Source organism: Neomonachus schauinslandi, chromosome 6 (genome assembly GCF_002201575.2).
Source record: "Neomonachus schauinslandi chromosome 6, ASM220157v2, whole genome shotgun sequence".
In the NCBI taxonomy this organism is placed as follows: Eukaryota; Metazoa; Chordata; class Mammalia; order Carnivora; family Phocidae; genus Neomonachus; species Neomonachus schauinslandi.
Genome location: NC_058408.1, coordinates 59,486,117 through 59,512,165, shown reverse-complemented (window position 1 = coordinate 59,512,165; position 26,049 = coordinate 59,486,117). Strand labels below are relative to the sequence as shown.

Sequence of the window (26,049 nt, the reverse complement as noted above, 5' to 3'; positions counted from 1 at the left end):
ACATGTTGCCCCTTAACATAGTTGCTCCTTCAAATTCTTTAAGTGTCAGCATAAATACTGCTTCTTCAGAAAGGCCTCCTCTGACCACGCTTTCTAACTGAAACTCTTCTGGTTTTTGCTTGGCAAAAATGGTTCACTATTTTCCTCACAGTACTCATTTCAACCTATAATTTAAAACTGTGTTTATTTTTTTATTGTCTACTTCTCTCACTAAAAGGTAAGAACCATATGGCCCGAAAATATGGCCAGCACAACAGTAAGACATAAGTAATTTTGAATGAATTAATAAATAAATGAATTATCTATTATGTCTTAATGCATATCAATTACTCCTTTAATTGATGTAGATCACATTCCCTACACATTCTCAGGTTCCATTCACCACAATTCCATTGTCATTTGTTGTGCCAAAGCTTCTGCTATAGAAAGTCAGAAGTAGGAAGAGAATTTCTTTATGTGTTGTTTCTCTAGACATTGATGCCTCAATTAAAGGGGTAAATGGTTGGCTAAATTCATTTAATGCTGCAATGCAACAATGCAGTCCAAGAGGCAAGTTCATCTCGGTATCCAACAAATTCATTATTACATAACAATAAAGCTTCCTTCTTTATCTCCATTCTTTAGATTTATTTTCAATCCCTTTGAAAATGGTTGCTTCCTTCTACCCTAATAACATCCTACTTAAATCTGAACATACAGCTCACTCAAATATAAATTATGGAAACAGGAATGTTAACATGGCATGATGTGCTTTCCAATTTAATGCATAATCTTCTAAAGCCAAGCATTCAAATCCTTTTCCCCTAATTGCAGATTTCAGCTGGGCAGAAACTAGACTTGATTGCCACATGCTTGCGCAATTAGAGGAGTAGTTATCCTTTCTCCTGGGTCATCAAAGACTACCTGTCTCAAAATAAAATAAACCAGTAAATTAAGTTAGACAACACTTTAAACATAACCCTTACTAATGTCACAACTGATTTATTAAATTAAAATGTCTTAAGTCAACTAAAAATAAAATTCCAATAGGCCACACTGCACACTATGGGGTTGCCAGAGCCACATCATCTTGCCTAGAATGCCCTTACCTCCCTGAACCGCCTGCAAAAATCCTACTCCAACTCCAACCTCCTTGTCAAAGGTCCTCTGGACAGAATTAATCCTTCACTCCTGCCCCAGGGCTCTCCCATTGCATATAACACCATACTTGGGCCAGGCTGTTAGCTCAACGAAGACAGGACCTTCACCAAATGGACTTGAATGTCTCCTGTGCATAATAAAAGCTCCATATGGAAGGTGAGAATAGTTACAAATAACCTCACATAATTATACAGCTGAAGACTGCTGAAAAACTGAAGTCTGCTTATAACAGAGCAAAAGTGAGAAGTGGAGTTGTTTTGGGCCCCCTGTCTTCTCCCAGGACCACAAGCCCACCAGGGTCAAAAAGCACATGTATTCCCAATCAATCCATACTTCTTTCCTCTAATTAATATAGCTCTTATTGTCCAAGCTCCATAGGGTTCACTGGTGATACTGATGCTCCTACTGTCTTCCTGAAAATAAAAGAGCTGAGGACTGCCCACTTCCTGACCTATTAACACTGGTGCTCTGCGAGCCCTTTGGGGAGATGTTTGGCAGAGTAAATGTTGGTTTATGCCCCCATCTTCTGGATATAGCCAAGCTCATTTTTTTAAACGATTTTTCATATGTTTTGGGTTTGCTCAGTGATAAGTCTAGATTTCTTTTTTGAGAAGGATTTCTTATTAACAATTGCGTATGCCTAGTTGCAAGTACATGAAAAAACACTTTTTCTGACTCATGACAAAACCAATGGGTCAGTTGTCTAAAAGCATCAAAACGGGAATTCCTTTGTATATCATGATGTAAATAATAGAGGGATGGACCGTGTGAACATTCTCAAACATAAGTTTGCCCTTGGCTTCATAATCAAGACATTTTATCTACCCACAAAGTAACTGAGTCATAGAAATGCCTTGTATCCACTGAATATGTTAAGATGCTTAACATGCCTTATCGATATGTTGTTACATTTGTAGGTAGCCATGATCAGGATATCATTTATATTAAATGATGGAGGAAGAGCCATTGAGCATTTGGCATGTAGACACTGTTATATACTCTATATTATCTCATTTAGTCTACACAATAACACTGCAAGAGAGGTATTAACATCTCCATTTTGCAGTTTAGGAAACTATGACTTTCTATGACTAGGCTGGTAAGTGGAAGAGCTAACTCAAAAATCCTCATGTTTTCCAAACCACATCAATTAGAAAGAGAGCAGACCTTTTGAATTCCTTTCACGGATGTGTAGGAATTCACCAGTTCAAGAAATATATGTACTCAATCAGAGGAGTCATCAGGACAAAGCCAGAAAACACAAAGTTACCACGACCCTATAATCAGAACCAAATAGAAATGATGGGATAAGAAATACTTTTACAGGATTTGCAACCTTAAAGATAGTCAATCTGTGAATTCCAAATTAGACCAAGGAACATCATGAAACCACCATTCAGGTTTTTTCTACCATGCTAAGACATTCTGCTAATTACGCAGGTAAAGGCTTAATAAATTTGGCGTAGTAATATTATTATTTACTTTTGTTGGAAACTGTTCTTCCCTAATTCCAGTGACTGCTACGAAGGGGACTGTCAATTATGGAAGCCCTCCTCTCTGGCTGCACAACTGGGTTTGTGAACTGCTGAACTAACTATGGTACCCCACACCTCTGGCCACAGTGCCTGATCCAGAACTGGGCATAACTCATCCAGAGTTCTTTCTCAGAATGTTTCTAGATGGTGGAGAGTGCTCTCTCCTACTGGGTTGTGAGAATGGGAGCCATGGCTGTGACCAATGGCCGTAGGTCCACCCTTAAAGGAATAGCCTGACTTGGAAACTAGACAAAACCACAGAGTGGTGGTAGGGAGATGAGAGGGGGAGAGAGTGAGAGCATGAGAATAGAGTGAGAGAAAGAGAGAGGAGGAGAAGAAGAGGAAGGAGGAGGAAGTGGAGGAGAAAGGAGGACATTTAGAAAGACAGATAGTGAGAGACAGCATGGACGCACCTGACTAACCCCCACAGACTGCAGTTAGAATTTTTGTATTCAGACAATCCACATGCAAGTTCCATCCCTGCCCTTCTGTGCTTTGACTGTCTAAACAATGCCTTTCTTTTTGCTTAAGGTATTTGGAATTTTTTTTTATTATTATTCCTTACAATGATAAGCTTAAGCTATGTAGGAAAGCATGTTCATTACTTCATAAGCTAAGTTCTTATTCCCATGTCTGGGAGAAATGCAGTGATGTAACAAGTCAAATCAGCAAATATTTATGGAGACCAGAAGGATGAAAAGGCACTGTGGCTTAGTGACAGTTAGAGCTACATCAGAAATGAACACGCAAACATCTCACTGGGAAATAAAGACTAAAATGCAAATATCAAAATAGTTATGGTATAAAATAAAAACAGACACATTATTAGGCATCATCATAGTATAAAACCAACTAAACAAAATACGCAGATAATAAATACAGGGTACAAAGAAAGGAACAATCAGGTCGGGGATGCAGGTACCCATTTTAGGTATCTGTAGTGCTATGTGAAGTTCTACTCAGATCATCACAGATTGTACCAGAAGTTGAACACATTTAACTGACCACATCCCGCTTCCTATCAATGTCTGAGGGTACGAAGCATTTCTAAAATACCCTTCCATTTACCTACAGAAAATATGATACAAAGCTTACACTAGGGCAAGGCTGCCTTATGGGTGTGGTTTGTGCACTTTTGGAAGGGCTCTGTACTTGCTGCCTTGAAATTGTTTAATAATTTTTTAACAAGGGGCGCCCCACATTTTCATTTTGCACTGTTTCCTGGAAATGGTGTCACTGGCCCTACGCTAAGGAAAGGGACAAAGTTTTTCTACAAATGAGTCAGACCAATGGTCTTACTTATCAGAGCAGCCTATCTGCCGGGAGGTGTAACAAATTTCAGAAGTTAAAGGGCAGAGAAGCACAGGCTCACCTGCCACACAGTCCTCCTTAGCCCTTTGTTAAAAGCAAATGATACTGAACGATGGGAAGTCTGCAGTGAAGGGCACTTGTAATCTGCCAATTCACAACACCGCCACCAAGGGGTGAGCAAAGTCACCAAAGGTTGCGTCAAAAAGCAGAATCACCACGGGTTGAGTCAAAAAAGCCACAGTATAGTCCTAGAACATGACAAGCACAGGATGAAGTATAAAAGCAGCATCTGGTTGATTTTACGAGATACCCAGTGAAGAAAAGCTAGTTTTGGTCATGTTAAACGCATAAAATATCATGGAATAGTGGCTTGGTATCAAAGTGTTACCCTAGAGACACAACTCTACTCATGGAGCACAGGCTGGATGAGACTGAGTCTCATTGGGGAGCTGTGCAACTGAATTAGTCAGTCTCAACAGCTCCCCTGTGATGACATCTCACCAGCTCATGTACACATGCACAGAGTAAAGGAAAACTACGAGAAAAGTGTCCACCCACCTTCTTGTCCCAGGACTTCCCAAGGAACCACCACAGGAATACGCCAGCCTTCTGCTGTGATTTACGTACTTCCCTGATGTGCCATCAGAACAGTTACTCCAAAACTACAGCGCCAGCAGTTCTGTCTTGTTCACGCCTATCTCTTCTCACTTCCACTCTCATTTAGGACTCTAGCCCCTGCCACCAAGCTGTACGTGGTGAAATACTCATCTGTCAAGGGAACCTGGATGGCTCGAGTCGGTTGAGCATCTGACTCTTGATTTTGGCTCAGGTCATGATCTCAGGGTGGTGAGATCGAGCCCCGTGTCAGGCTCTGGGCTCAGTGTGGAGTCTGCTTATCCTTCTCCCTCTGCTTTTCCCCCTGCTCTCTCTCTCAATTAAATGAATGAATGAATGAATGAATGAATATCTTAGAAGAAAAAGAAATAGTCACCTGTCAGATTTGTGCGTTTGTGTGACTGAGTTATCGGCCCTTTTCCAGGGGAATAAGTTGAGATTAGAGATGAAAAAGGCCCGTGGAGAGGGACCAGTGAGGGACATAAAGGGACGCTGTAGGTAATGTGCTGAAGTCAAAAAAAGGTTCCTCTTTACAATTTTCCAAACTGACGGTCCTTGCTTGGTAAAAAAAATTTTTTAAAGGTAATATATAGTTAAGTTTGAAGGACATGAATGACAATGTAAGTGTGCTTGTATTTCAGTAATTATCTCTCCTATCTCACCTGCATAGACTTTTGACTAAAATTGCATCTTTTAGGTTAACCCATAATGATGCACTTTGGAGTAGAATACTCTTATTGTCTTTAGAGTGGATATTTAAAATATTTTCCCTTCTGTTCAGACCACTCTCTTTTTCCATCTACTATTCACTGAGGTATAAAGTTTTTTCTTTGAAAACACCATGGAATCTAACTAATTAATTGTATGAGTTAGCACTCATAGCACAGTCTATGTGCTCAAAAAAAAGCCAGCAATTAATTTCAACTGATTTAAGGATGTGTCCTATCAGAATCTAGTTACAAATGAAAACTAGGTGCATAATCATGGTTTTGTATGTAAGGAAGACAATAAGCAGAAACTGTGGAATTTTGTGGTATGACAAAGTCCCTTAGGAGGCAAGTGTTCTAAAGATCTAAAGCAAAGTCATTGTTAGTGCAAGGATGTTGGAAAGTATACTAATTGGTTCAGTTTTAGCACTTGGTTTATAGTGCTGATTGTGTTTCGTTTCATTCTCCCAGTAGACTCAGCTATTTGGGGCTCCTGTCCTGAGAGGGCTAGCTTTCCTCCTGAATTAATATTTAATGTGCCTCTATGGAATTTCATAATCAGTGACAAAGACTTTATTTCATATACTTAAGAGAAAAAATTTCCCTTCATTCCCGAAAAAGATTTACTTTAGAAAATGTGGTGTAACTCTACAAGAATCCTGAAAGATCTTTTAAAAAATATTGATCATCTGTTTCTTGGTGACATCAGCCAGAAACTTTAATACAAATGGTGAAATTTGGACAATATCTCATGAATTGAGCAAAAACAAGACAAAACACAAGTGATTTATCTTACCTTTATATAGTCTTTGCTATTGGCCTTTTGAGGTGAGTAGGTTTATCATCTCAGCAGGGTTGTTCCACTCAACTTACATGCTCTGCTTTTTTTGTGGTTTCCTCATCACAGAAGTTGTTTTACCAGACGGTGGTCCTGGCAAACCATTTTCCCAGCTATTCTCTGTAGCATCATAGCCTCTGTGCCAACCCTTCTTATTCAAACTCCAAATTTTGTCAGTTCTCAGCACCCTGTTAGACTTGATATCCCAGGTTGAGGGCCATCTAATTTTTCATTCAGGCTATAAAAGTTGGCAACCCCAGTGGTGTCACACCTAATAAAATACCAATTTTAAAATGCCATTGTGCAAATGAAAAAAACCTACCTTTCTTGTAGAATGAGTTTGTTCTCTTTCTTCCAAAAATCTTTAAAGTCAGAGCTGAATTCATGCCAGATACTGAAGAAAACATTTGGGGACACCTCCTTCTCTCCAATTTTTGGTTTCATGAAGAAATAGGCTGTAGTCTCCAAAAAGCTGTCAAAGCGCACACACACGAGCATAAAAGCTATGATTACTTTCCAATATGGGATATTCTTTCTCCATCCAAACGGTGATTTCATTTATACACAGTTATTATTACTAAGAAGACTCAAACTCTTCAAGCATCAACAGTAGTTATTTATGGTTTCATGTTAGAGTTTTGGATACAGATAGTGCAGCTGATAAGAATCCTCCATATACTGATAACTATCCTTGGTCCAGTTCCATTTTCAAAGTTAATCACTAAGTGCCTGACATATTTCAGAGATAAATCTGAGTCAAGTTGGGACATATTGTAAGTAGCAGGTCTATAATTTTTTTTCTACACTCTAAAGAAATGAAATATTAGCCATTTGTCCCCAAACTACTATGTATTCTCTATGTATTTTATATTGCTTACATACAATTTGGTTTCCTACATTGCTAAGAAGAAAAGAAAAAAGCGAGTCCCAGGACATGGTGACAAAGTCTCTCATCAGATCATGGCAATATCATTGAGTGGATACCAATATGGCAGCCAGCCCTGTGACAGTAGACTGATAGTGTCAGTCTTTAGAAGGTGCTGCTTCATAATACAACTACATGAAGCTCAGGAGAGTTTCAGAAGGCCTAGTTGACAAAGAACATACAACTGGTAAATGGTAGCTTTATGACTCAACAAAAGTCTTCCATTCCCATAAAAAATGCCCTGAAAAGGACCTAGGCCAATAAAACTGGTAATGTCATAGTGAGGACACCTGGGCTGCTAGTCAGCGTATGGCCAGAGTTGCTGCAAAAAGGAGTGACATTCCAATAACCTTTGCTCACCCCCCTCCCTTTTTTTTCCCACCCTGGCAGGGGGCCAGCACTTTTGCTGCTACACAAAGCTCAAGTTTGATTGACTCTGAAATAAAAATTTCTAAGGCAACTTGATTTTGCCATATTGCATTGGTTGATTAAAAATATGTGTTCACACATATGTACATTAACACACATCTGTGTATGTATTCAGTTTGTCATATAGCTGATTTCAAATCCTTATCCTGAAAAATATACGAAAAATATCTCATTGAGATGAGCATTAATAAAATGAGATATGTAGGGTGAACATGCTCAGAAGGTAAAGGAGACTGAGCATCACACACAAAATAAAGAATTCACAGCCACCCTGACTATGACCAATGGGCTAGTCTGTTCTGTTTTTAAACTCGCCTCACAGTAGTCTCTAAGCAGTAAGATTCCCAGGGATACCAGTTTTTAGATTCTGGGGAGAGATGACAGCACGTATTTGACCAAATGTGTAGCTCCCGGGAATTATGTATTTCTCCCTAGTTAGCCTAGTAGGAAAAATGACACAGTAAAGTCAGTCAATACTGAGAGAGAGTCAGGCTGTTAAGTGGATATGGTATGTGAGAATCTGGCTGCCCTGAGCTATTGTAAGGACATCAAAATTCATCCACAGAAAGTGTTGATGGGGTGAGGACTGCCAGGAGAGTAGATGTCAGGGAGCATGAATTGTCTAAGACATATCTAGGTCATATTTTATTAAAACTGATAAAGCATACACATATTTACCTCCTGAGAAAACCGGTCATTCTCCTTATAAGCCTAAAGACAATTTATGACCTGTATGGCAGGAATCAGGTCTCAAATCCTTGACTACCCATTCATTCTTTTCCATCATTTCCTGGTATTTATGCTTCGTAAATTGATCATTACAGACCAAGCCAGTTTGTTTGGGCAGACATATCTAAGTTGTAATAATTGGTTCATCTCTTTAGCCACTTACAACATTTTGAAAGTTCTATCATGAGACAGCATGGTTTAAAGGAGAGAATATAGGACTCAGAATCATAAACAATTGAATTCCAAAAAAATAATTTCCAAAGTGTTTGTTAAATGCTTCAACACAAAACAAATTTATTTTGTATTGCATATTATTTTCCATTACATATACTGTGTATTCTATATTATGAAATATGAATATATACTTACTAAAAATTTTCTCTAAACTGTAAATAATCCAATTGAGGCTGATTTATTAAAAATCATTCATGTGACCTTGTTCCCTGCAGACATTTTTGAATTATTGGCATGCATAGAGGTTTCTTTTTTTTTTTAAAGATTTTATTTATTTATTTGAGAGAGAGAGAATGAGAGAGAGCACATGAGAGGGGAGATGGTCAGAGGGAGAAGCAGACTCCCCGCCGAGCAGGGAGCCCGATGCGGGACTCGATCCGGGGACTCCAGGATCATGACCTGAGCCGAAGGCAGTCGCTTAACCAACTGAGCCACCCAGGCGCCCGCATAGAGGTTTCTGATACTGGTAGTAATTATTCTAATTATTGAATAATTTCCCCTTGGCTTTGTCATAAATTGCCTACAGAGCTTTAAGAAGGCAGCGACTTTTGAGTTCCAGTTTTGAGCTTTTCAGTTTCTTCATCTATAAAGTGGAGGATATGTCTGCTTTTCAAGGTTATCATAAAGATTCAATGAAAAGTACTTGCATGTTATAAACTAAAATAGCAATATATGTATTAACTTTATAAGAAGCAAGCATTTTTCACTAAAAAATGCTCTCTGTGCAAAACTTAGTGAATTTGTGAGACATACAAGTATCCTACAATTGAACCGAAGACAATGTGTGAAACTGCTGAACAGCACGATTCTCAATAATGATGAGCTATGTATGTAGCCATTTCTTTGGAAATGGCCATGGGGAAAGAATGTGTCTCCTAAGTATGACACATAGAGTGAAGAATTATCTGAGGATCACGAATGCTGTCCCAACTGTATTCAACCACCCCACTCCCTAGAATAAAGCATAAGCACTTTTCAAAGATAACCAAATAAATGATAGGCAATAATTTCTAAAAGTTATCAAGGTACCTTGTATGCCAGAGGCATTTTTGGTTATATAATCCTGTCCGGTATTTGGTGGCATTCAGCTAATGAAAGATACCCATTTACATGGGGGGGAGGGGTGGAAGGGATAGGTTCCATTCTTTCTGAATTATCCTTTTTTTTTTTTTCCCTAAGTCAGAATCCAGGAGGGTCCCATTCACCAAACAGCAACACAGAACACAAAAGGGGGCAGGCATTTTATCGAGGACCTTCCTCACTATTGGCTGTTCTGTGAGACTCTTGAAATGACCTTGACACACTAGGAGCCAGTAGTGAAAAGAACTGCAGTTCTAACACAAAGAAAATGCAGCCATCATAGCAAGAGACAACTCCAGAGGTCACCAAATAATCAAGACCCTGTAATCAGGATTCCTAAGTAGACCTCTCTGGAAAAGATCAGCCCTACACTTCTTTTACTACAAACATGAAATAGTACACATATACTGCTCAGCAACACAATCAAGGTAGCCCCAGAGTTCTGAAAAGATAGCTCCAGCAGAATTGTTTTGAAATCTCTCTGAATCCCCACATAAAAACAGAGAGAACAACTGAGATATTAAAAACCAAAGCTAATAGAAAAATATCTGCAAAAACACTGTGTCCAGTATCACCACACACCTCAAAATGCAAACAGGGGAGACAAATCATTGACAACACAAAACCCAAGTAGTAATATTGTGTGCATAGGAGGAGGCAAAGGAAAGCAACAGGGGGGCTTCCCTAAAAACAGAAGAACCCCTGAATCACAAACAGGCACTCCTGAAAATTGTGTAAGGGATATCTGAGAAGCGCAGCTGAAACTGGACGGGGTTTTATACACTCTAACGCATGCAAGAGGAGAAAAGATCTGCAGTAAGTTCTGAAAAGGCTGGGAGCAGTCTGAATATATGAAGTGTTAGTACTAACCAAATGTGCAGGTCGTATGAGGTCATTTTTGTTTTTTTTCTTTTTTATCACTGTGCACAAGCAACAAAAGAGAAAGCTCTAGAGCAGTAAAGCTTCAAACAGACTAAAAGCGAAAACATAAAATATCAAAATATATGGGAGCAGATAAATATATGGGAGCTTAGATATTTGGAACTTTAAAATACCTATAAATAAAAAAATGAAGGTGTAAAATGAATAATATAGGCATCTAACTCAAGAAACTAAAGAGGAGCAAATTGAACTTGACTAACAGAAGAATGGAAATAATACAAAGAACACAAAACAAAGAAATGGAAAACAAACCTTACAGAAAATTAGCAAGATCATAAACTGGCTTACTGAAAAGTTTAATAAAGTTGATAACCACCTACCATAGCTGATAAAGAAAAAAAGAGAAAATGCAAATTACCCAATACCATAGATGAAAGTAGGTTTATCATGATAGATCATACAGACCTTAAAAGTATGAGACATTATCAACAATTTTACGCCAAGATGTATTAAAAAAAATTGAAAGTACCTTCAGTTATTTCAATAACTGAAACTTATTTCAATAAATAAAAAATTAATTTTTTATAAACTTGTAATCAAAAATATCCCTTTGCAAATACTTGTAGTCCACATTGTTTCCCAGGTGCATTTACGAATATTTAATGGAGACATAATGCCAATTTAACACTAACTCTTTCAGAAAACACAGAGTGAGGGCACATTCTCAACTCATTTTATGAGGCCGGCATTACTCTAATGTTGATACCAAAAAATAAAAACATATGAAAGAAAAATAGAAAGGTTTATAGACCAGTATCCCTTGTGAACATAAGTAGAAAATCCTTCATAAAATATTAACAAATTGAATGCAGCAATTTTAAAAATGGATATTACGTCATATACAACTGGAGTTTATGCCAATACAAAGTTGTTTTAACATCTGAAAAGCAATCAGTGTAACCTGTCACATGAGTGGAGTAAAGAAGAAAAGCCATATGATTATTTCAATAAATGAAGAAAAAAATTTGAAAAAATTCAACACGAATTCATTATTATAAAAAGAGGAAAAAACCTTTGTAAGATAGGAATAGAAGTAAACTTACACAATTAGATAAATGACATCTGTGAAAAGCCTATAGCTAACATCATGCTCAAAATGATGCATGCTATATGATTCCATTTACATGAACTCCAAGTATATACAAAATTAATCTATGTTGATAGAAAGCAAAATAATGATTGTCTCTTCAGAGAGGTGTGGGGTAAACAGATTGAGACAACAGAGCTGTTTTGTATCATGTTTGAATGGTAGTTACTCATTGAACTTGTTTTATTGTATAAATTATGCCTTGATTAACAAAGAAAGAATGAAAGTAAGAAAAAAAAGAGAGAGATGGAAGGAGAGTGAGAAAGAAGGAACTGAAAGGAGATTGTGATTAAGTCCTTATGTTTAGTAGTTATTAAAAGAAAAAAGAAACCCGGGATAAAATAATGGGTCTACAGACCAATGAGAACATGCCAGAAACAGGCCTATAAACAGATGAAAACTGTTGGCTAATATTTTAAGACAAGCTAGAAGAAATTAATAAAATGACAGAGGCTATAATAAACACAGTTCAAAGTAGAAAAACTCAGAAATGAGGTGGTAGAATTTAGTAAAGAACAATGAAATTTAAAATATTTCACACATGAAGTCTGAACTGGAAACTCACAAGAGTTACCAGGAACAATGTATCATTTATTGATAGAAATAGAAGATAAAATGAAAGAAAAAACTTAAAATCAAAGAGAAGTGAAGAAAGTAAAGAGAAAGTTACAAATATAGAAGATAAGACATTCCCACAGGTGTGTTATAAAAGCCCCTACAAAAGATAACCAAAGCAATGGAACAGAACACATATTTTAAAATGTGATTCAGGAACATTTTTTTGAAATAAATAAAAATATTTGAAGCTACATGTTAAAATGGCATGCCAATAATCAACCCTGAGACATATTCTAGTAAAACTACTATAGTTAAAAAATAAGAAAAAAGAAAAAAAAGATCCTTTGGTCATCATGCAAAAAAACCCAAGTTCCTTACAAAGGAAAAAAACCCTTACTATCATCATATATTCAGATAATATGCTATGTCAGAAGACAGTGGAATAACATATTTAAGATACTAAAGACAGAAAGAGTGAACCAAATATTTTATATCTAACCAAACTGACTTTCAAATATAAAGGGCACAGGAGACCTGCTTTCAGTATGAACAAACTGAAGAAATATTGTCCTAATGCCCAATTATCGAAGAATCTACTAGAAAATAAGATTCAGAAAGTCAAGATGACAGAAGAGACTCTGATGTAAGGATTGGCAGCTCAGGTTTCTCAACATGAGAAAGGATACAGGATGTTGGACCCTACAGTTAAGAATTCTGCCTTGAATTTGAACTGGAAGTATGAACTAACAATGTGCTTTAATTCTAGCTCTGTCTACTAACACGTCTAGTCACAGTACTAATTCAATAGCAATAAAAGTAGAACCCAGGTTTGTGATCTCCAAAGACCATTCTAAATATTGATCCCAGTGCTGCTTGAAGAAATAGCTCAATCCAGGACAGGGGGGAAAATGTAGAAAATGAACCTGGAACGTCCTGTCAAAGAAGATAGTAAGGAAGATTCTGTCAAAAATAACTCAGAAGTGAACTTAAAGATGGAACATTTTGTATTAGTAAGAATAATAACTGCAAAGGACTGAAATACCTAAAAATACGTTTGCTTCAATGAGCTCATCATAATGCTTAAAACTTAAAAAATGTATTTACTTAATGTTGGAAGATGCTAGATAACCACCTCATTATTTTGAAAACTGCAAAACTAAGGAAAAAAGAACATTCATTTCCTATATGAACCATTCCACTGAATAGCTCTATGCCAAGCAAGGAAATGTTTTTCTTTTATAACTGAGAAAAATGACAAAACTGTCACCATTTTACAATTCCTTATAAATTAATGCATCTAGACACTGATTGTCAAAGACTGGTAATATCACCAAAAAAGACAACCAAATATGATATACTTCCACTTGGTAGAACATACCACAACTTACAAAATAATTGTCAAAATACTCACACCTGAAGCTAAGCATCTAGAGCTATTTACTAACCTGCAAGAAATATCGGACAGAGGATCATGTTTACCTGCATTAATAGGATAAAATCAGGAAAATCCAGACTTCGGAGAAACAGCATAGGACTGCTATGGCCTGAATGTTTGTATCCAAAAATTTCATATGCTGAAGACCTAACCCTCAATGTAATGGTATTTGGAGATGGGACCTTTTGGGGATAATTAGGTTTAGATGAGGTATTGAGAGTATCCGCAATGATGAGATTAGTGCTCTTAAGAGAAGAAGAACCAGAGCTACTCCCACCTGTCTCTGACATGTGAGAACACAAGGTGACTGCTGTCTGCAAGCCAGGAAGAGGACCCTTACCAGATACCAAATCTGTTGGCACCCTGATCTTGGACATTCCAGCCTCCAGAACGGTGAGAAATAAATGTTTATTGTTTAAGCCACCCAATATAGGGTATTTTGTTATAAAAGTGAGAACTAAGACAAGAAAAAATGATCTAGTTCCCTCAATAAATACATTTAAAGGGGAAAAGAAGTGTTGGAAGAGAAATTCTTATACAGACTTAAAAGATATTATTTAATTATAATGGTTGGAATTTCTTTATATCCTGTTTCAAACATACTGTAACAAATTAAAAACATTTATAATATAACATGAGCTGATTAGACTTTTGAAAAGAGACTGGGTATTTTGTAACATTACGGATTCTTCTTATTTTTAGGGGTAAAAGTGGTTGTGTTCTTTAAAGGGGATCTTTCAGAGATACATACCAAAATGTACATGGATGAAATTACATCTGTTGGGGATTTGCTTCAGAAATACTATGGGAGGGGTAAGTTGGTAGGGATTTAGAGGGAACCAAATTGGTGATTGTTGCAGTTGGGGGATGGCTACATGGTGGATCACTGTACATTCTTTACCTTTGCACATGTCTTAACTTTTCCATAATGAAGAATTTTCTTTTAAAGATCTTTTTAAAATTTATTTGACAGAGAGAGAGCACAAGCAGGGGGAGTGGCCGGCAGAGGGAGAGGGAGAAGCAGGCTCCCCGCTGAGCAAGGAGCCTGATGCAGGACTCGATTCCAGGACCCTGGGATCATGACCTGAGCTGAAGGCAGATGCTCAACTGACTGAGCTACCCAGGTGCCCCTGAAGAATTTTTAATTACAAATGCACACACACAAGGCTAATACAAAGAAGTAATGGCTATAAGCATCTTTTAAAATGGCATTCTAGAAATATTTTTAAAAGGCTAGAACATTGCTTGAAAGACCTCTACTGGATATTGTTTTTGACTATGAGTTATGTTCCACAGATAATCAAAACAGACAGCTTTGGTTTCCTTATTTGAAAAGGGGCCATACCACAAAATGAGAATTATATTCTTTTAAACTCCTCGTCTGTTTTTAAGGCAGTTCTCTTTCTGGGAACTGTGTGCCTAAAGAATGACTCAAAACTTGGTTCTTATTACAACTAAAAGAGGTGCTAGTAATTATCCTAAAAGAGTATTTTCTTGCCACAGGTTATGATCTATATGGAAAAGCAAATGAAATCTTTAAAACTGATATATTGTCTGTCCTTGCTATCAGTTATTGCCCATCTAAGAACAGGATTTACCCCTAGCCAAGCACTAGATAAAACCCTGCCTTTAAGCCCAACAGTTTTGGCAGCACCTACTCTGTAGAAGTTCGAGAAAAGGGCACTATCGCTTTCATTTAATTCATCAGTGAGTAGGTAGTAACTATGTACCAGATACCACAAATGGCAAGGCAAAGATATTACAGAAGAATACAATCTCGATTCAATTACTTCGGGTTAACAAATAAACAAGTCAAGGTATTGGACAAACCACTAGCCGTGCTATGCCTCAGGTTTGCTGGCTCCCAGACATTTACTGGTGCTCTCAGACTTAGATCACCCTCTGAACAGCTGCTCTGTTATCAAATATATGCTTTGAAGGGTAAACTCTTCTGAGATAATGTTTAGAAAATGTTCAGATATTTGTTCTTCAACAACCTGAAAGCATGTCTAAAACAACACAAGAGAGGACTTTTTGGTATGTGCCTGGGTGCTCCAGAAATAATCCCGGTTATAGAAAAAAGGATGCATCCACAAGAGCAATCCGGGATGAGTAATCTAAAGACGGGTTGATTTTCAGGGCGCCTGGGTGGCTCAGTCAGTTAAGCGTCCACCTCTTGATTTTGACTCATGTCGTGATCTCAGGGTCGTGAGATTGAGCCTTGTATAGGGCTCCATGCTGGGCATGGAGCCTGCTTAAGATTCTCTATATATATCGCTCCGCTCCTCCCTAGGCCCCCTCCATGATGCATGCATGCACGTGCTCTCTCTCTAAAAATTAAAAAAAAAAAAAATGGGTTGATTTTCAGAGTCATCAATATCTTTACTTACCAATGTCAAAGAGACTTTCCACCCCAGTTAACATAATAGTACCACTGCATCTTTACCCACTGGCTTCTTGCTCCTAGCAATCTGGACTCACAGGCCCTGGCATTCATTTCTGCATTTTCTCATCTGCCTATAATGCTCTTCACCCAAAATCCACATGGCTGCCTCTCACCTCTTTGAGATCTTCGCTCAATCCTTACCTCCTCAAGTGAGATCATACATGAAAAGCCACAGAAAGATTGCAACACTGGACTCCTCCAATATTCCTGCTTTATTTTTCTCTAAGGCACTCATTGCCATCAGAGATAGGAGATAATTTGTCTACTTGTTTACTGTTGGTCTTCCCTCTCTAGAATTTATCCTCTATGAGGGATTTTTGTCTTTTATGTTTACTGCTTTATCCCTAGCATCTGAACAATGTCTAGCACATAGGAGTTGTTTAGTAAATACTTGATTTACTAAAGATTCTCTGCTCAACAATTGTGTAGATAGTTCTGGGGGAAAAACCCCTGATTTTTAGAAACTTAGTAGTAGAGAAAAATCTGTTAGGCCTGACATTAAAAAACAAGGGTTTTGAATTGGAAGGACCAAGATTTAGTTCTGACTCCACCCAAAGTGGACCTTTGCTGACTTAATTAACTTCTCTAAGCTCTGTCACCTCATTTGTAATAGGAGAATGGTGGTGCCTCCTGCCTATCAGATCCTTATGAGGGTTAATGAGATCAAGTAGGCAACATGCTTCATGGAGTTGCCAGGAACACAGTAAGATCTGTAAGTGATGGTTCTATTATCACTGGCCACCACTGCTTCTTCAGCCTTCCTGGTATGTTGACAGAGTATGAAAAGACCTGGTACCTGTTCCTTGTACAGAGAAGTGAAGGAGAACGATTCCTTTCTTTCCTATACCCTTGCATAATTATGAGACAACACAGGACCCATTTATAAACTAAAACTAATATCATTATGTCAGTCTCCCAGGACAGTAGGCCAGTGCCCAATGGGGTGACCACGTTACCCATTCTTCCTTACTCATCTGTGCAGTTGATCTCACTTGGCTTAGGAGAAAGTTTGCAGTAACCCCTGCCAAGAGAAGTCCTCTCACTTCATTTATGTAGAGAGAAAAACATCCTTTTACCCTGGCACCATGTAAGAGATGAATAGCAAAGGATTTCATCCTTTATTCTTGAGTCTATTTCATGCGACTGCTTCGTATTCCACGACATATATTTCATGTATATGTACACACACACACACACACACACACAGGCATGCAGGCAGGCACACATCTTCCTGGCATCTAGTTAACAAACATATCACAGTCCCCAGCTAAGCAAAGAGGTCTGCTGAAAATAATAAATCCATTTAATTCAACTTCCCCTTCTTCCAGCTACAAATAAAGCTGGAGTTATCAGTAAAGCTAATACCACAATTCACGTCTGAGTTGTTGTTCTAATGTTCTGTTGTGTCTCAAAGCTCTGTGCAGACAGGAACAGGTCATTTATTAATTTCCTCTTTCTCTAATGCTAATGCCAACAAGCTTTGGGACCAAAGTCCTCCCTCCCTGGCTCAATTGCCAACGTGGCAGTTCAGGCTATTTTGAGACACCGCTAGGTTTGGACTCGTGGGTGGAAGTGAAGGGTCTGATGAGGTCGTTCCTTACGCACATTCTATGATCAGAGCAGCCTTTCAGTGAGTCAGCAATTGAGTCCTGGCCCCATCTGAGGTGGGCCTGTGGGGCCTTTATCTCAGTTGCCTCTGTGACCATTGCTTCTTTCTTCTCTTAATACCATTGTCCTTTTGGAGTATAGCAAAAAGGTCACATGCTAAATGACAGTCTATACACAGAATAAGAATTGCACATTTATGACTTAATTTAGTTCATATAGGCAGAATCAAGAACATAAAGCATCTCAGTATTAAATACGAGGCCAAGAGAGCATACCAGCTTAAATGAACTGCCAAGGATCATCATCATAAATCTTCTCTTGCTTTTGCCTTTTTATTGTGCAATGTTGGATTTTGTAACATTAGTCTCCAGAACAAACTAAAATCTCAAGAGAAAGATCTATTTTCAGTTAAAACCTTCCACAAGTAACTGCAGTTTTTGGAATCCAAATCATCCTCTTCACTTCTACCTCCTTCCTCCACCCCCACTGGAACTTACATGAAGTGTAACAAATTTTATTACTCCAATAAGGAAGAATAAATTCCCTTCGTTCATCATTAAAAGGCCTTTGAGGGGTCTTCCATCCCTTCTAAAAAGCACAAAGAATACTCCCATGCCAATGACTTTGCTCCAGGCGATGGAAAGTCAGAGGAATTCAGAACGGTAAGAGGACAAACTGGTATTTCTTTTCTCTTAAAACGGAGAACTGTGGTATTTCCACCTTCAGGGTAATTGTGTTCTCAAAGCAGCCAACTGCTCTTAGAAAAAGGTAATTCAACACAAGAACAAGTATCAGCTCATACAAAACATGGAAGAGAAGCTTAAAAATACAAATGACACATTTTCAGGCACTGATGGGCTCTGAGAAGACAATGTAAATCCCAAAGTCACGCTGATCCCCAAGATCAAGCTACTAGGAAGTCCCTAAAACTAGGAACCAGACAGTAACTACGGTCAACGATGTGAAGACAGTTCCTTTTCTCTCATCTCCTGTAGCTTATATATACACTCCAGATTTGTTTCTAAATTGATCTCTATTCTTACTATGTCCTGAATTCTCTCTCATGACAACCTCACTTTACTAATTTACATAATTTTTCACCACTCTAATTTTTTTTCTCTATATATCATTGCACTTTCATTTCTAAAGGCAGGGGGATTTTCGGCACCTCTCAATCATGACTAAGTTCTTTACCTGCATGGTTTTTATCCTATCTACAACTATTTCCTTTAGGAAGATATCAATTCCATTGTTTCCTATTTCCAGCATTTAATATCTCTTTTATTATTATCATCAGCTTTTACTCCTGATCCAAAAAGCACATACAGATTTTTCCATTAAAAAACACTCCTCTCAGTCATGCAGACTCATTGAGAGACACCACAATTTATGTATAATTGCTTTACAATTTAATGCTTCTGTGTCCTCTTTCATTTTGAAATCTGGCTTCATAGGCTACCCTTCCATCTTTTTTCTCTCAGGGGTCTCCAATAAAAACCTGACTTTTAGCAATTTTCATCCTCATGTCCTTAAATAATGGGACCATTACTATCTTGCCTACTTGAACTCAAAATAAGAAGTCATTAACAGAGCTTTTCTTTTACCCCTTACAGTGACCTATGCAAATGAAATAAAATACATTATTTCCATTTTCCCCTTCATGAATCTGAATTATGGAAGCTTTGGATCACCTATTTCATCACCTTACTTCGAATTAATTTTAGATTTATGAAAAGTTGGAAAGAAAATATACAGAGTCCACAAAAGCCTTCAACCAGCCTCTTTTAATAATAACTTCCTATACAATCACAATACATTTGTCAAAGCTAAGAAATTAACATCAGTAACATGAAAGTGAGAGGAATTCTCTTGGCAGGAGCTCCTGCAAAGTTTCTTCTGAGTGAAGGGAGATAAACTGCATAGATGAATAGGGAGGAATGGGTAAGGGTCGTCACCCCACTCCGGTATTGGCCCCCTGTCCTTACAATACTGACATATTGACATCACTTTTAATTTATATAAAAGTCCTATGTTGTCTCATAATTATTTGTGGTAAAAAAAAGAGGGACAGGAATTGAAATCATACGAAGTATGTCCTCTAACCATATTGGAACTAAATTAGAAGTCAATAACAGAATAAAAGGGAAATCTTCAGATCATTTCTAAATAATTAATAAAGCGAATGTTTCAAGGGAAATTAGAAAATGTTCTGAACTGAAATTACAACATATCAAAATTTGTGGGATGCAATTAAAATAGAACTTAGATGAAAATTTATAACATCACATGTTCATATTAGAAAAGATCAACAATCTAAGATCAATGACATAAGATTCCACCTTAAAAAACTAGAGTAGAAAGTGTAATTTAAGCCTAAAGCAAGCAAAATAAAAGAAATAATAAAAATTAGAGCAGAGACCAATGAAATTGAAAACAAGAAAACAATACAGAAAATAAACAAATCCAAAAGTTGTTCTTTTTTCCCCTCTTTCTTCTTTTTTAACGATCAATGAAATTGATTAACCTCTAGTCAGACTAAGGAAAAAAAGAGGAAAGACACAAATCAGTAATATAAAAACAATGAAAGAAGAGTTATCACTACCATTCCTATGGACACTTAAAGAAACATTATGAACAATTCTATGCCCACAAATTTGATAACAGATAAAATGGATCAATTGTTTGAAAGACACAAACTACCAAAACTCTTATAAGGAAAAACAGATAATCTAAAGGCACATATATCTACTAAAGAAATTAAATCAATATTCAATAGCTTTCTAAAAAAGGAACCACCAGGCCTGGGTGGTTCCACTGGTAAATTCTATCAAACCTGTAAAGAAAAAAAAAAAAATGATAGCAATTCTCTGCAATCTCTTCCCAAAAGTAGAACCAATTCCTAATTCATTCTATGAAGCCAGCATTACTCTAATACCAAAACAAGATGCAGACATTAAAGAAACAAATACTATAAGCCAATATCTCTCTTGAACACAAATGTAAAAATCCTTAATATGATATTATCAAATAGAGTTCAACAAGACTAAAAAGAATTATACACCATGACCAGGTGAGATTTATTCCAGTTATGCAAAGTGAGATCAAGACTCAAATTGAATCATGTAGTCTATCACATCAACAAGCTAAAAAAAAAAATCATATGATATCAATTGATGTAGAGAAAACATTTGACAAATATCTAACACCATTCATAATAAAAACCTCAGCAAACCAGAAATAGAGAACTTCCTCAAATTTATAAGGAACATCTACAAAAAACTTGACAACTAACATCACACCTAAAGTGAAAAGACTGAATGCCTTCCTAAGACTGGGAATAAAGCAAGGGTATCCTCTTTACACTCCTATTTAAAATTGTAATGGAAGTCCTAACTAACGCAATAAGACAAGAAAAGGAAATAAAGTGTATACACACAGGGAAGGAAGACATAAAACTATCTTTATTTGGGGCACCTGGGTTCAGTCAGTTAAGCATCTGCCTTTGGCTCAGGTCATGATCCCAGGGATCTGGTATCCAGCCCCACATCGTGCTCAGCATGGATTCTGCTTCTCCCTCTCCCTTTGCCTGCTGCTTCCCCTGCTTGTGCCCACCCCCTGTCAAATAAATAAATAAAATCTTTAAAAAAAAACTATCTTTATTTGCAGATGAATATGTCTATGCAGATAATGCCAATGAATTTACAAAATAACTTCATGAAATTAATAAAAAGTACAGCAAGATTGAAGGATATAAGTCAATATATAAAACTCAATTGTTTTCCTATTGTTTCCATTGCTACCAGCACTGAACAGTTAAACTTTGAAAGGAAAAATAAATAAATAAAATATATACAAAAATATATACATATATATACACACATATGTATATATAATTTACTATATCACCTAAAATGGAATACAAAGGTATAACATTAAATACACAAACATACACACATGATCTGTACAAGAAAAACTACAAAGCCATGATGAAATAAATCAAAGAAGATCCAATTAAATGGAGAGATATTCTATGCACATGGATAGGAAGAGTCAATATTGTAAAGATGCCAGTTCTTCCTAATTTGATCTGATCCATGCAATTCCAATCAAAATCCTAGTAAGATTTTTTGCAAATTTTGACTGATTCTAAAGTTTATATGGATAGGTAAAAGACCTGGAATCACCATTACAAACACTGAAGACAAAAAAATGTTGAAGACCTCATACTACCTAACTTTAGGACTTACTAAGGCTACCATAACCAAGACAGCCTGGTATCAGCCAAAGAGTAGGCACATACATCAGGGAAATAGAATAGAGCACCCAGAAATAGACTCACACAAATATAGTTGACTGATTTTTGATGAAGAAACAAAGTCAACTCAGTAGAGGAAATCTAGTCTTTTCAACAAATGGCACTGGAACAACTGGACATCTATATACCAAAAAACTCAAAAAACAAAGAACTTTAGCACAGATGTAACATCTCATACACACACACAAACACACAAAAGATCTAAAATAATTGATCAACAACTTGTGGAATGATGGTAAGAAAAGTTAAATAATTTGAAGATTGTATGTTATTTTGGAAAGCGGTAACAATATTAAATAAATTGTTAATTTAAAGGTAATCATTAAAAGTAAGAGAAATAAAATGTATTGTTTCTATGGCTGCCATGAGTATACATTTTTCAGATCTCCCAGATTTCTAATTGTGGAAAATGAAAATGACAAAGGGCCCCCAGATGCATACTCTGAAGGCAACCACTTTACTTGCTCAGAGGTCCAACCGTGGCTCCCAGCTAGTGAGTGGACATGAAAGAGATACTGATCAGGTGCAATCCTAGGGGACACAAGACTTTTCTAAAGGGCAACTTTGGCTCAAGAACTTCCTATGGGCTTTGCCAAAACTTTCTTGTAACTGCACTACAGCTTAAGACTTTTCCAATCCATGTTTCCTTCTTTCCCTCTCCTTCATGGGGGCTAGATCTGAATCCAGGTCTAACAGCTGTCCCAGCTTTCTCTGGCTCCCTTTCTAGTTTTTCCAATAAATCCAGTCTTAGCACCTGTTTCTTGGAGGACCAGAAATAACATAAGTAGGGCTACAAGTGGCCCAAGAAAACAAGCAGTGAGGTGGGGTTCTAGGATAGGCTCACTCACCACGCCACTGTCCTGAGTGGTATGTGGGGCACAGACAGATCCCAATACAGTGAAGGCCATGAACTGCAAAGATATAACCACAGTTAGCCTAAGAAAATGTCCTGGTCTGGGAATGTCCTCACAGGTGTGATGATTCAGGCTATTTGTTATATGGTGAGAACAATGCCACACAGACAGTAGAGTTGGCTGACTACTGCTAAGTTGGATAGACACCCTGCAGAGGGATAAGGAGAGAGCCAGGACGTTAATAAGCAGCTAAAGACTGCTAGAGGACCTCCTGGGTAGCTTGGAAAGAGGCAGCTATCTCCTGCAATGAAATGATAGGCACAGCTGAGCAACAAGAAGAAAATTCAATAATAAGAGTTGCAGAGCTCCAGAGACATTTCAATGCCCAGAGAAAAGTAGGTCTGCTAAACTAAAGTCAGAGCCCTGGCTGGGAAAACCTGCATCCTGAAACAAGGGATGGAGACAGCTGATGGTCACCCCTACAGATTCCTGAAACTCTTCAAAGTTTGAACAGGTAGCCCACTCTTCCCTAGTACTTCCCCTGTGCTAGAAGACACTACAAGAAGCAAAAACTGGTGCCCTCAGAAGCTGCCATCGTTCTTCCCTTGGCTGCAAGAATAATTAAGGTGACATCCCAGCATAACTCAGCTAGGGAAGTGCTAGACTTGAGAAGAGAAATCAGAGAATAAACACCCAAGGAACTGTAAGAAATTAGCATTCATGTCATGGCAGGAGTCAGGGAGGGGCTCTTATAGGCCTAGAGTAAGTGATGGCCAATGCAGAGAAAAGCAGACATGGTGAGTCGCCCTGGCAAAAGTCAGAGGAAGAAATAAAGAGGCTGAGAGCAGTAACCATGCCCACCTATATTGCATGAGTCTAAAAAACTGAGCAAAGGATTTTTCCATAGGAGGACAAGGCCCTAGTAACAGGAGCACTGGCATCACTGAACAGTGCAGATGGGGCTCTTCTCTTGTAGGTCAGGAAAGACAGAAGGAGAGAGGGTCAGAGCTTGAACTCATTAAAATCCACAGAGATAACAGACCCCTTTTAAGTAACAGGGGCCAAATGGTGAGGCTCAATGGCCAGAAGTTACCATAGTAACAGGCAAGGCAAGGGGCAGATAGGAAGCTTGACCTGCATGGAGGGTGGAGATGGTTAATAGATCATGGTATCCTTAGAAGAAAAACAAGGGCACTGCTTAACATCTACAACAAAGACAAAGGGCAAGAATAGAGAAACAGGAGAATAAAGGTAGTTGCTGCCATAAAAAGTCAAGATCCCTCACGCAGTTCGTGGAATTGAACCAATTTGGGGTCCAGAACCCAAAGAGGTGATTGGGCCCTGTGAGGAAGAACCCTGAAACACTGTGGCAAGTATATACTATAATGATTCCCTCAGTCCTTCCCCAAAGGAACCTGCAGCTATCACTCAGTTGACTGTAGGTAAAGGGAAATATGCAGACATTTTGAGGACTATAAGACACAGGGCCTGAGCAGACACCCACAGCTTCTTCATGGCCACCTCCACTAGTGCAGGGGCTCACAGGGCCAGGTAATAATAGAATTCCGCTAAATTATAAAGTTCAATCACACACTGTCCCTGAGCACGCAATTGGGATTATACAAGAGCAGTAGGAATAATCTGTAAATTGGGTTTTTTGTCCATAAGGATAGAGACAAAATTTAAATTTGTATGTACATAACAAAAACACATGCAAAATAATACACAGAGCAAATATGTCAATACTATAAGAAGAAACTGACATATCTACCATGGTTTTACTATCCATTCTCAGGAATTGAAAGATTGAGGCAGGAAAAAAACAGTAAAGGTACTGCATATTTGAACAATTTTTTTAAAAAGATTTTATTTATTTATTTATTTGAGAGAGAGAGACAGAGCACAAGCTGGAGGGGAGCAGAGGGAGAGGGAGAAGCAGACTCCCTGCTGAGCAGGGAGGCCAATGTGGGGCTTGATTCTGGGGCTCTGGGATCATGATCTGAGCCAAAGGCAGATGCTTAACTGACTGAGCCCTCTAGGCGCCCCCAGTTTGAACAATGTTTAGTCAGTTTAAAACAATAAGCAAATCTAAGACACTGTGCTTAACCCTGAAACATTGTGTTCAAACTCAGCTGATATATTTGTACATGTTGATCTCCTTTGGACCATAAAGCATGTCTCAAAAAATTTAAAGAATTAATCTCATGCAAATAAATCTAACCAAAGAGGCAAAGAATCTGTACTCAGAAAACTATGCAACACTCATGAAAGAAACTGAGGAAGACACAAAGAAATGGAAAAGTGTTCCATGTTCATGGACTGGAAGAACAAATATTGTAAAAATGTCAATGCTACCTAGAGCAATCTACACATTTAAAGCAATCCCTATCAAAATACCATCAACTTTTTTCAAAGAAATGGAACAAATAATCCTAAAATTTGTCTGGAACCAGAAAAGACCCCAAATAGCCAGAGGAATGTTGAAAAAGAAAAGCAAAGCTGGTGGTATCACAATTCAGGACTTCCAGCTCTATTACAAAGCTGTCATCATCAAGACAGTATGGTACTGGCACAAAAACAGACACATAGATCAATGAACAGAATAGAAAACCCAGAAATGGACCCTCAACTCTATGGTCAACTGATCTTCGACAAAGCAAGAAAGAATGTCCAATGGAAAAAAGACAGTCTCTTCAACAAATGGTGTTGGGAAAATTGGACAGCCACATGCAGAAGAATGCCACTGAACCATTTCCTTACACCACACACAAAAATAGACTCAAAATGGATGAAAGACCTAAATGTGAGACAGGAATCCATCAAAATCCTTGAGGAGAACACAGGCAGCAACGTTTTCGACCTCAGCCACAGCAACTTCTTCCTAGACACATCGCCAAAGGCAAGGGAAGCAAGGGGCAAAAATGAACTATTCAGATTTCATCAAGATAAAAAGCTTTTGCACAGCAAAGGAAAGAGTCAACAAAAGACAAGACCAAAAGAAACTGACTGAATGGGAGAAGATATTTGCAAATGACATATCAGATAAAGGGCTAGTATCCAAAATCTATAAAGAACTTATCAAACTCAACACCCAAAGAACAAATAATCCAATCATGAAATAGGCAGAAGACAGGAACAGACATTTTTCCAAAGAAGACAACAAATGGCCAACAGACACATGAAAAAGTGCTCAACCTTGCTTGGCATCAGGGAAATCCAAATGAAAACCTCAATGAGATATCAGCTCACACCAGTCAGAAT

At 37.8% G+C, this 26,049-nt stretch overlaps 1 protein-coding gene across 1 annotated transcript in view; it reads right to left on the bottom strand.

The window, feature by feature from the left end:
- The window catches only part of FMN2 (formin 2), a 373,610-nt gene that overhangs the window by 24,662 nt on the left and 322,899 nt on the right, over positions 1-26,049 (bottom strand). Inside the window, exon 13 of the mRNA XM_021682678.2 lies at positions 6,469-6,618. Coding sequence (XP_021538353.1) covers positions 6,469-6,618 — 150 coding nt within the window. The remainder of the gene's footprint in view (positions 1-6,468; positions 6,619-26,049) is intronic.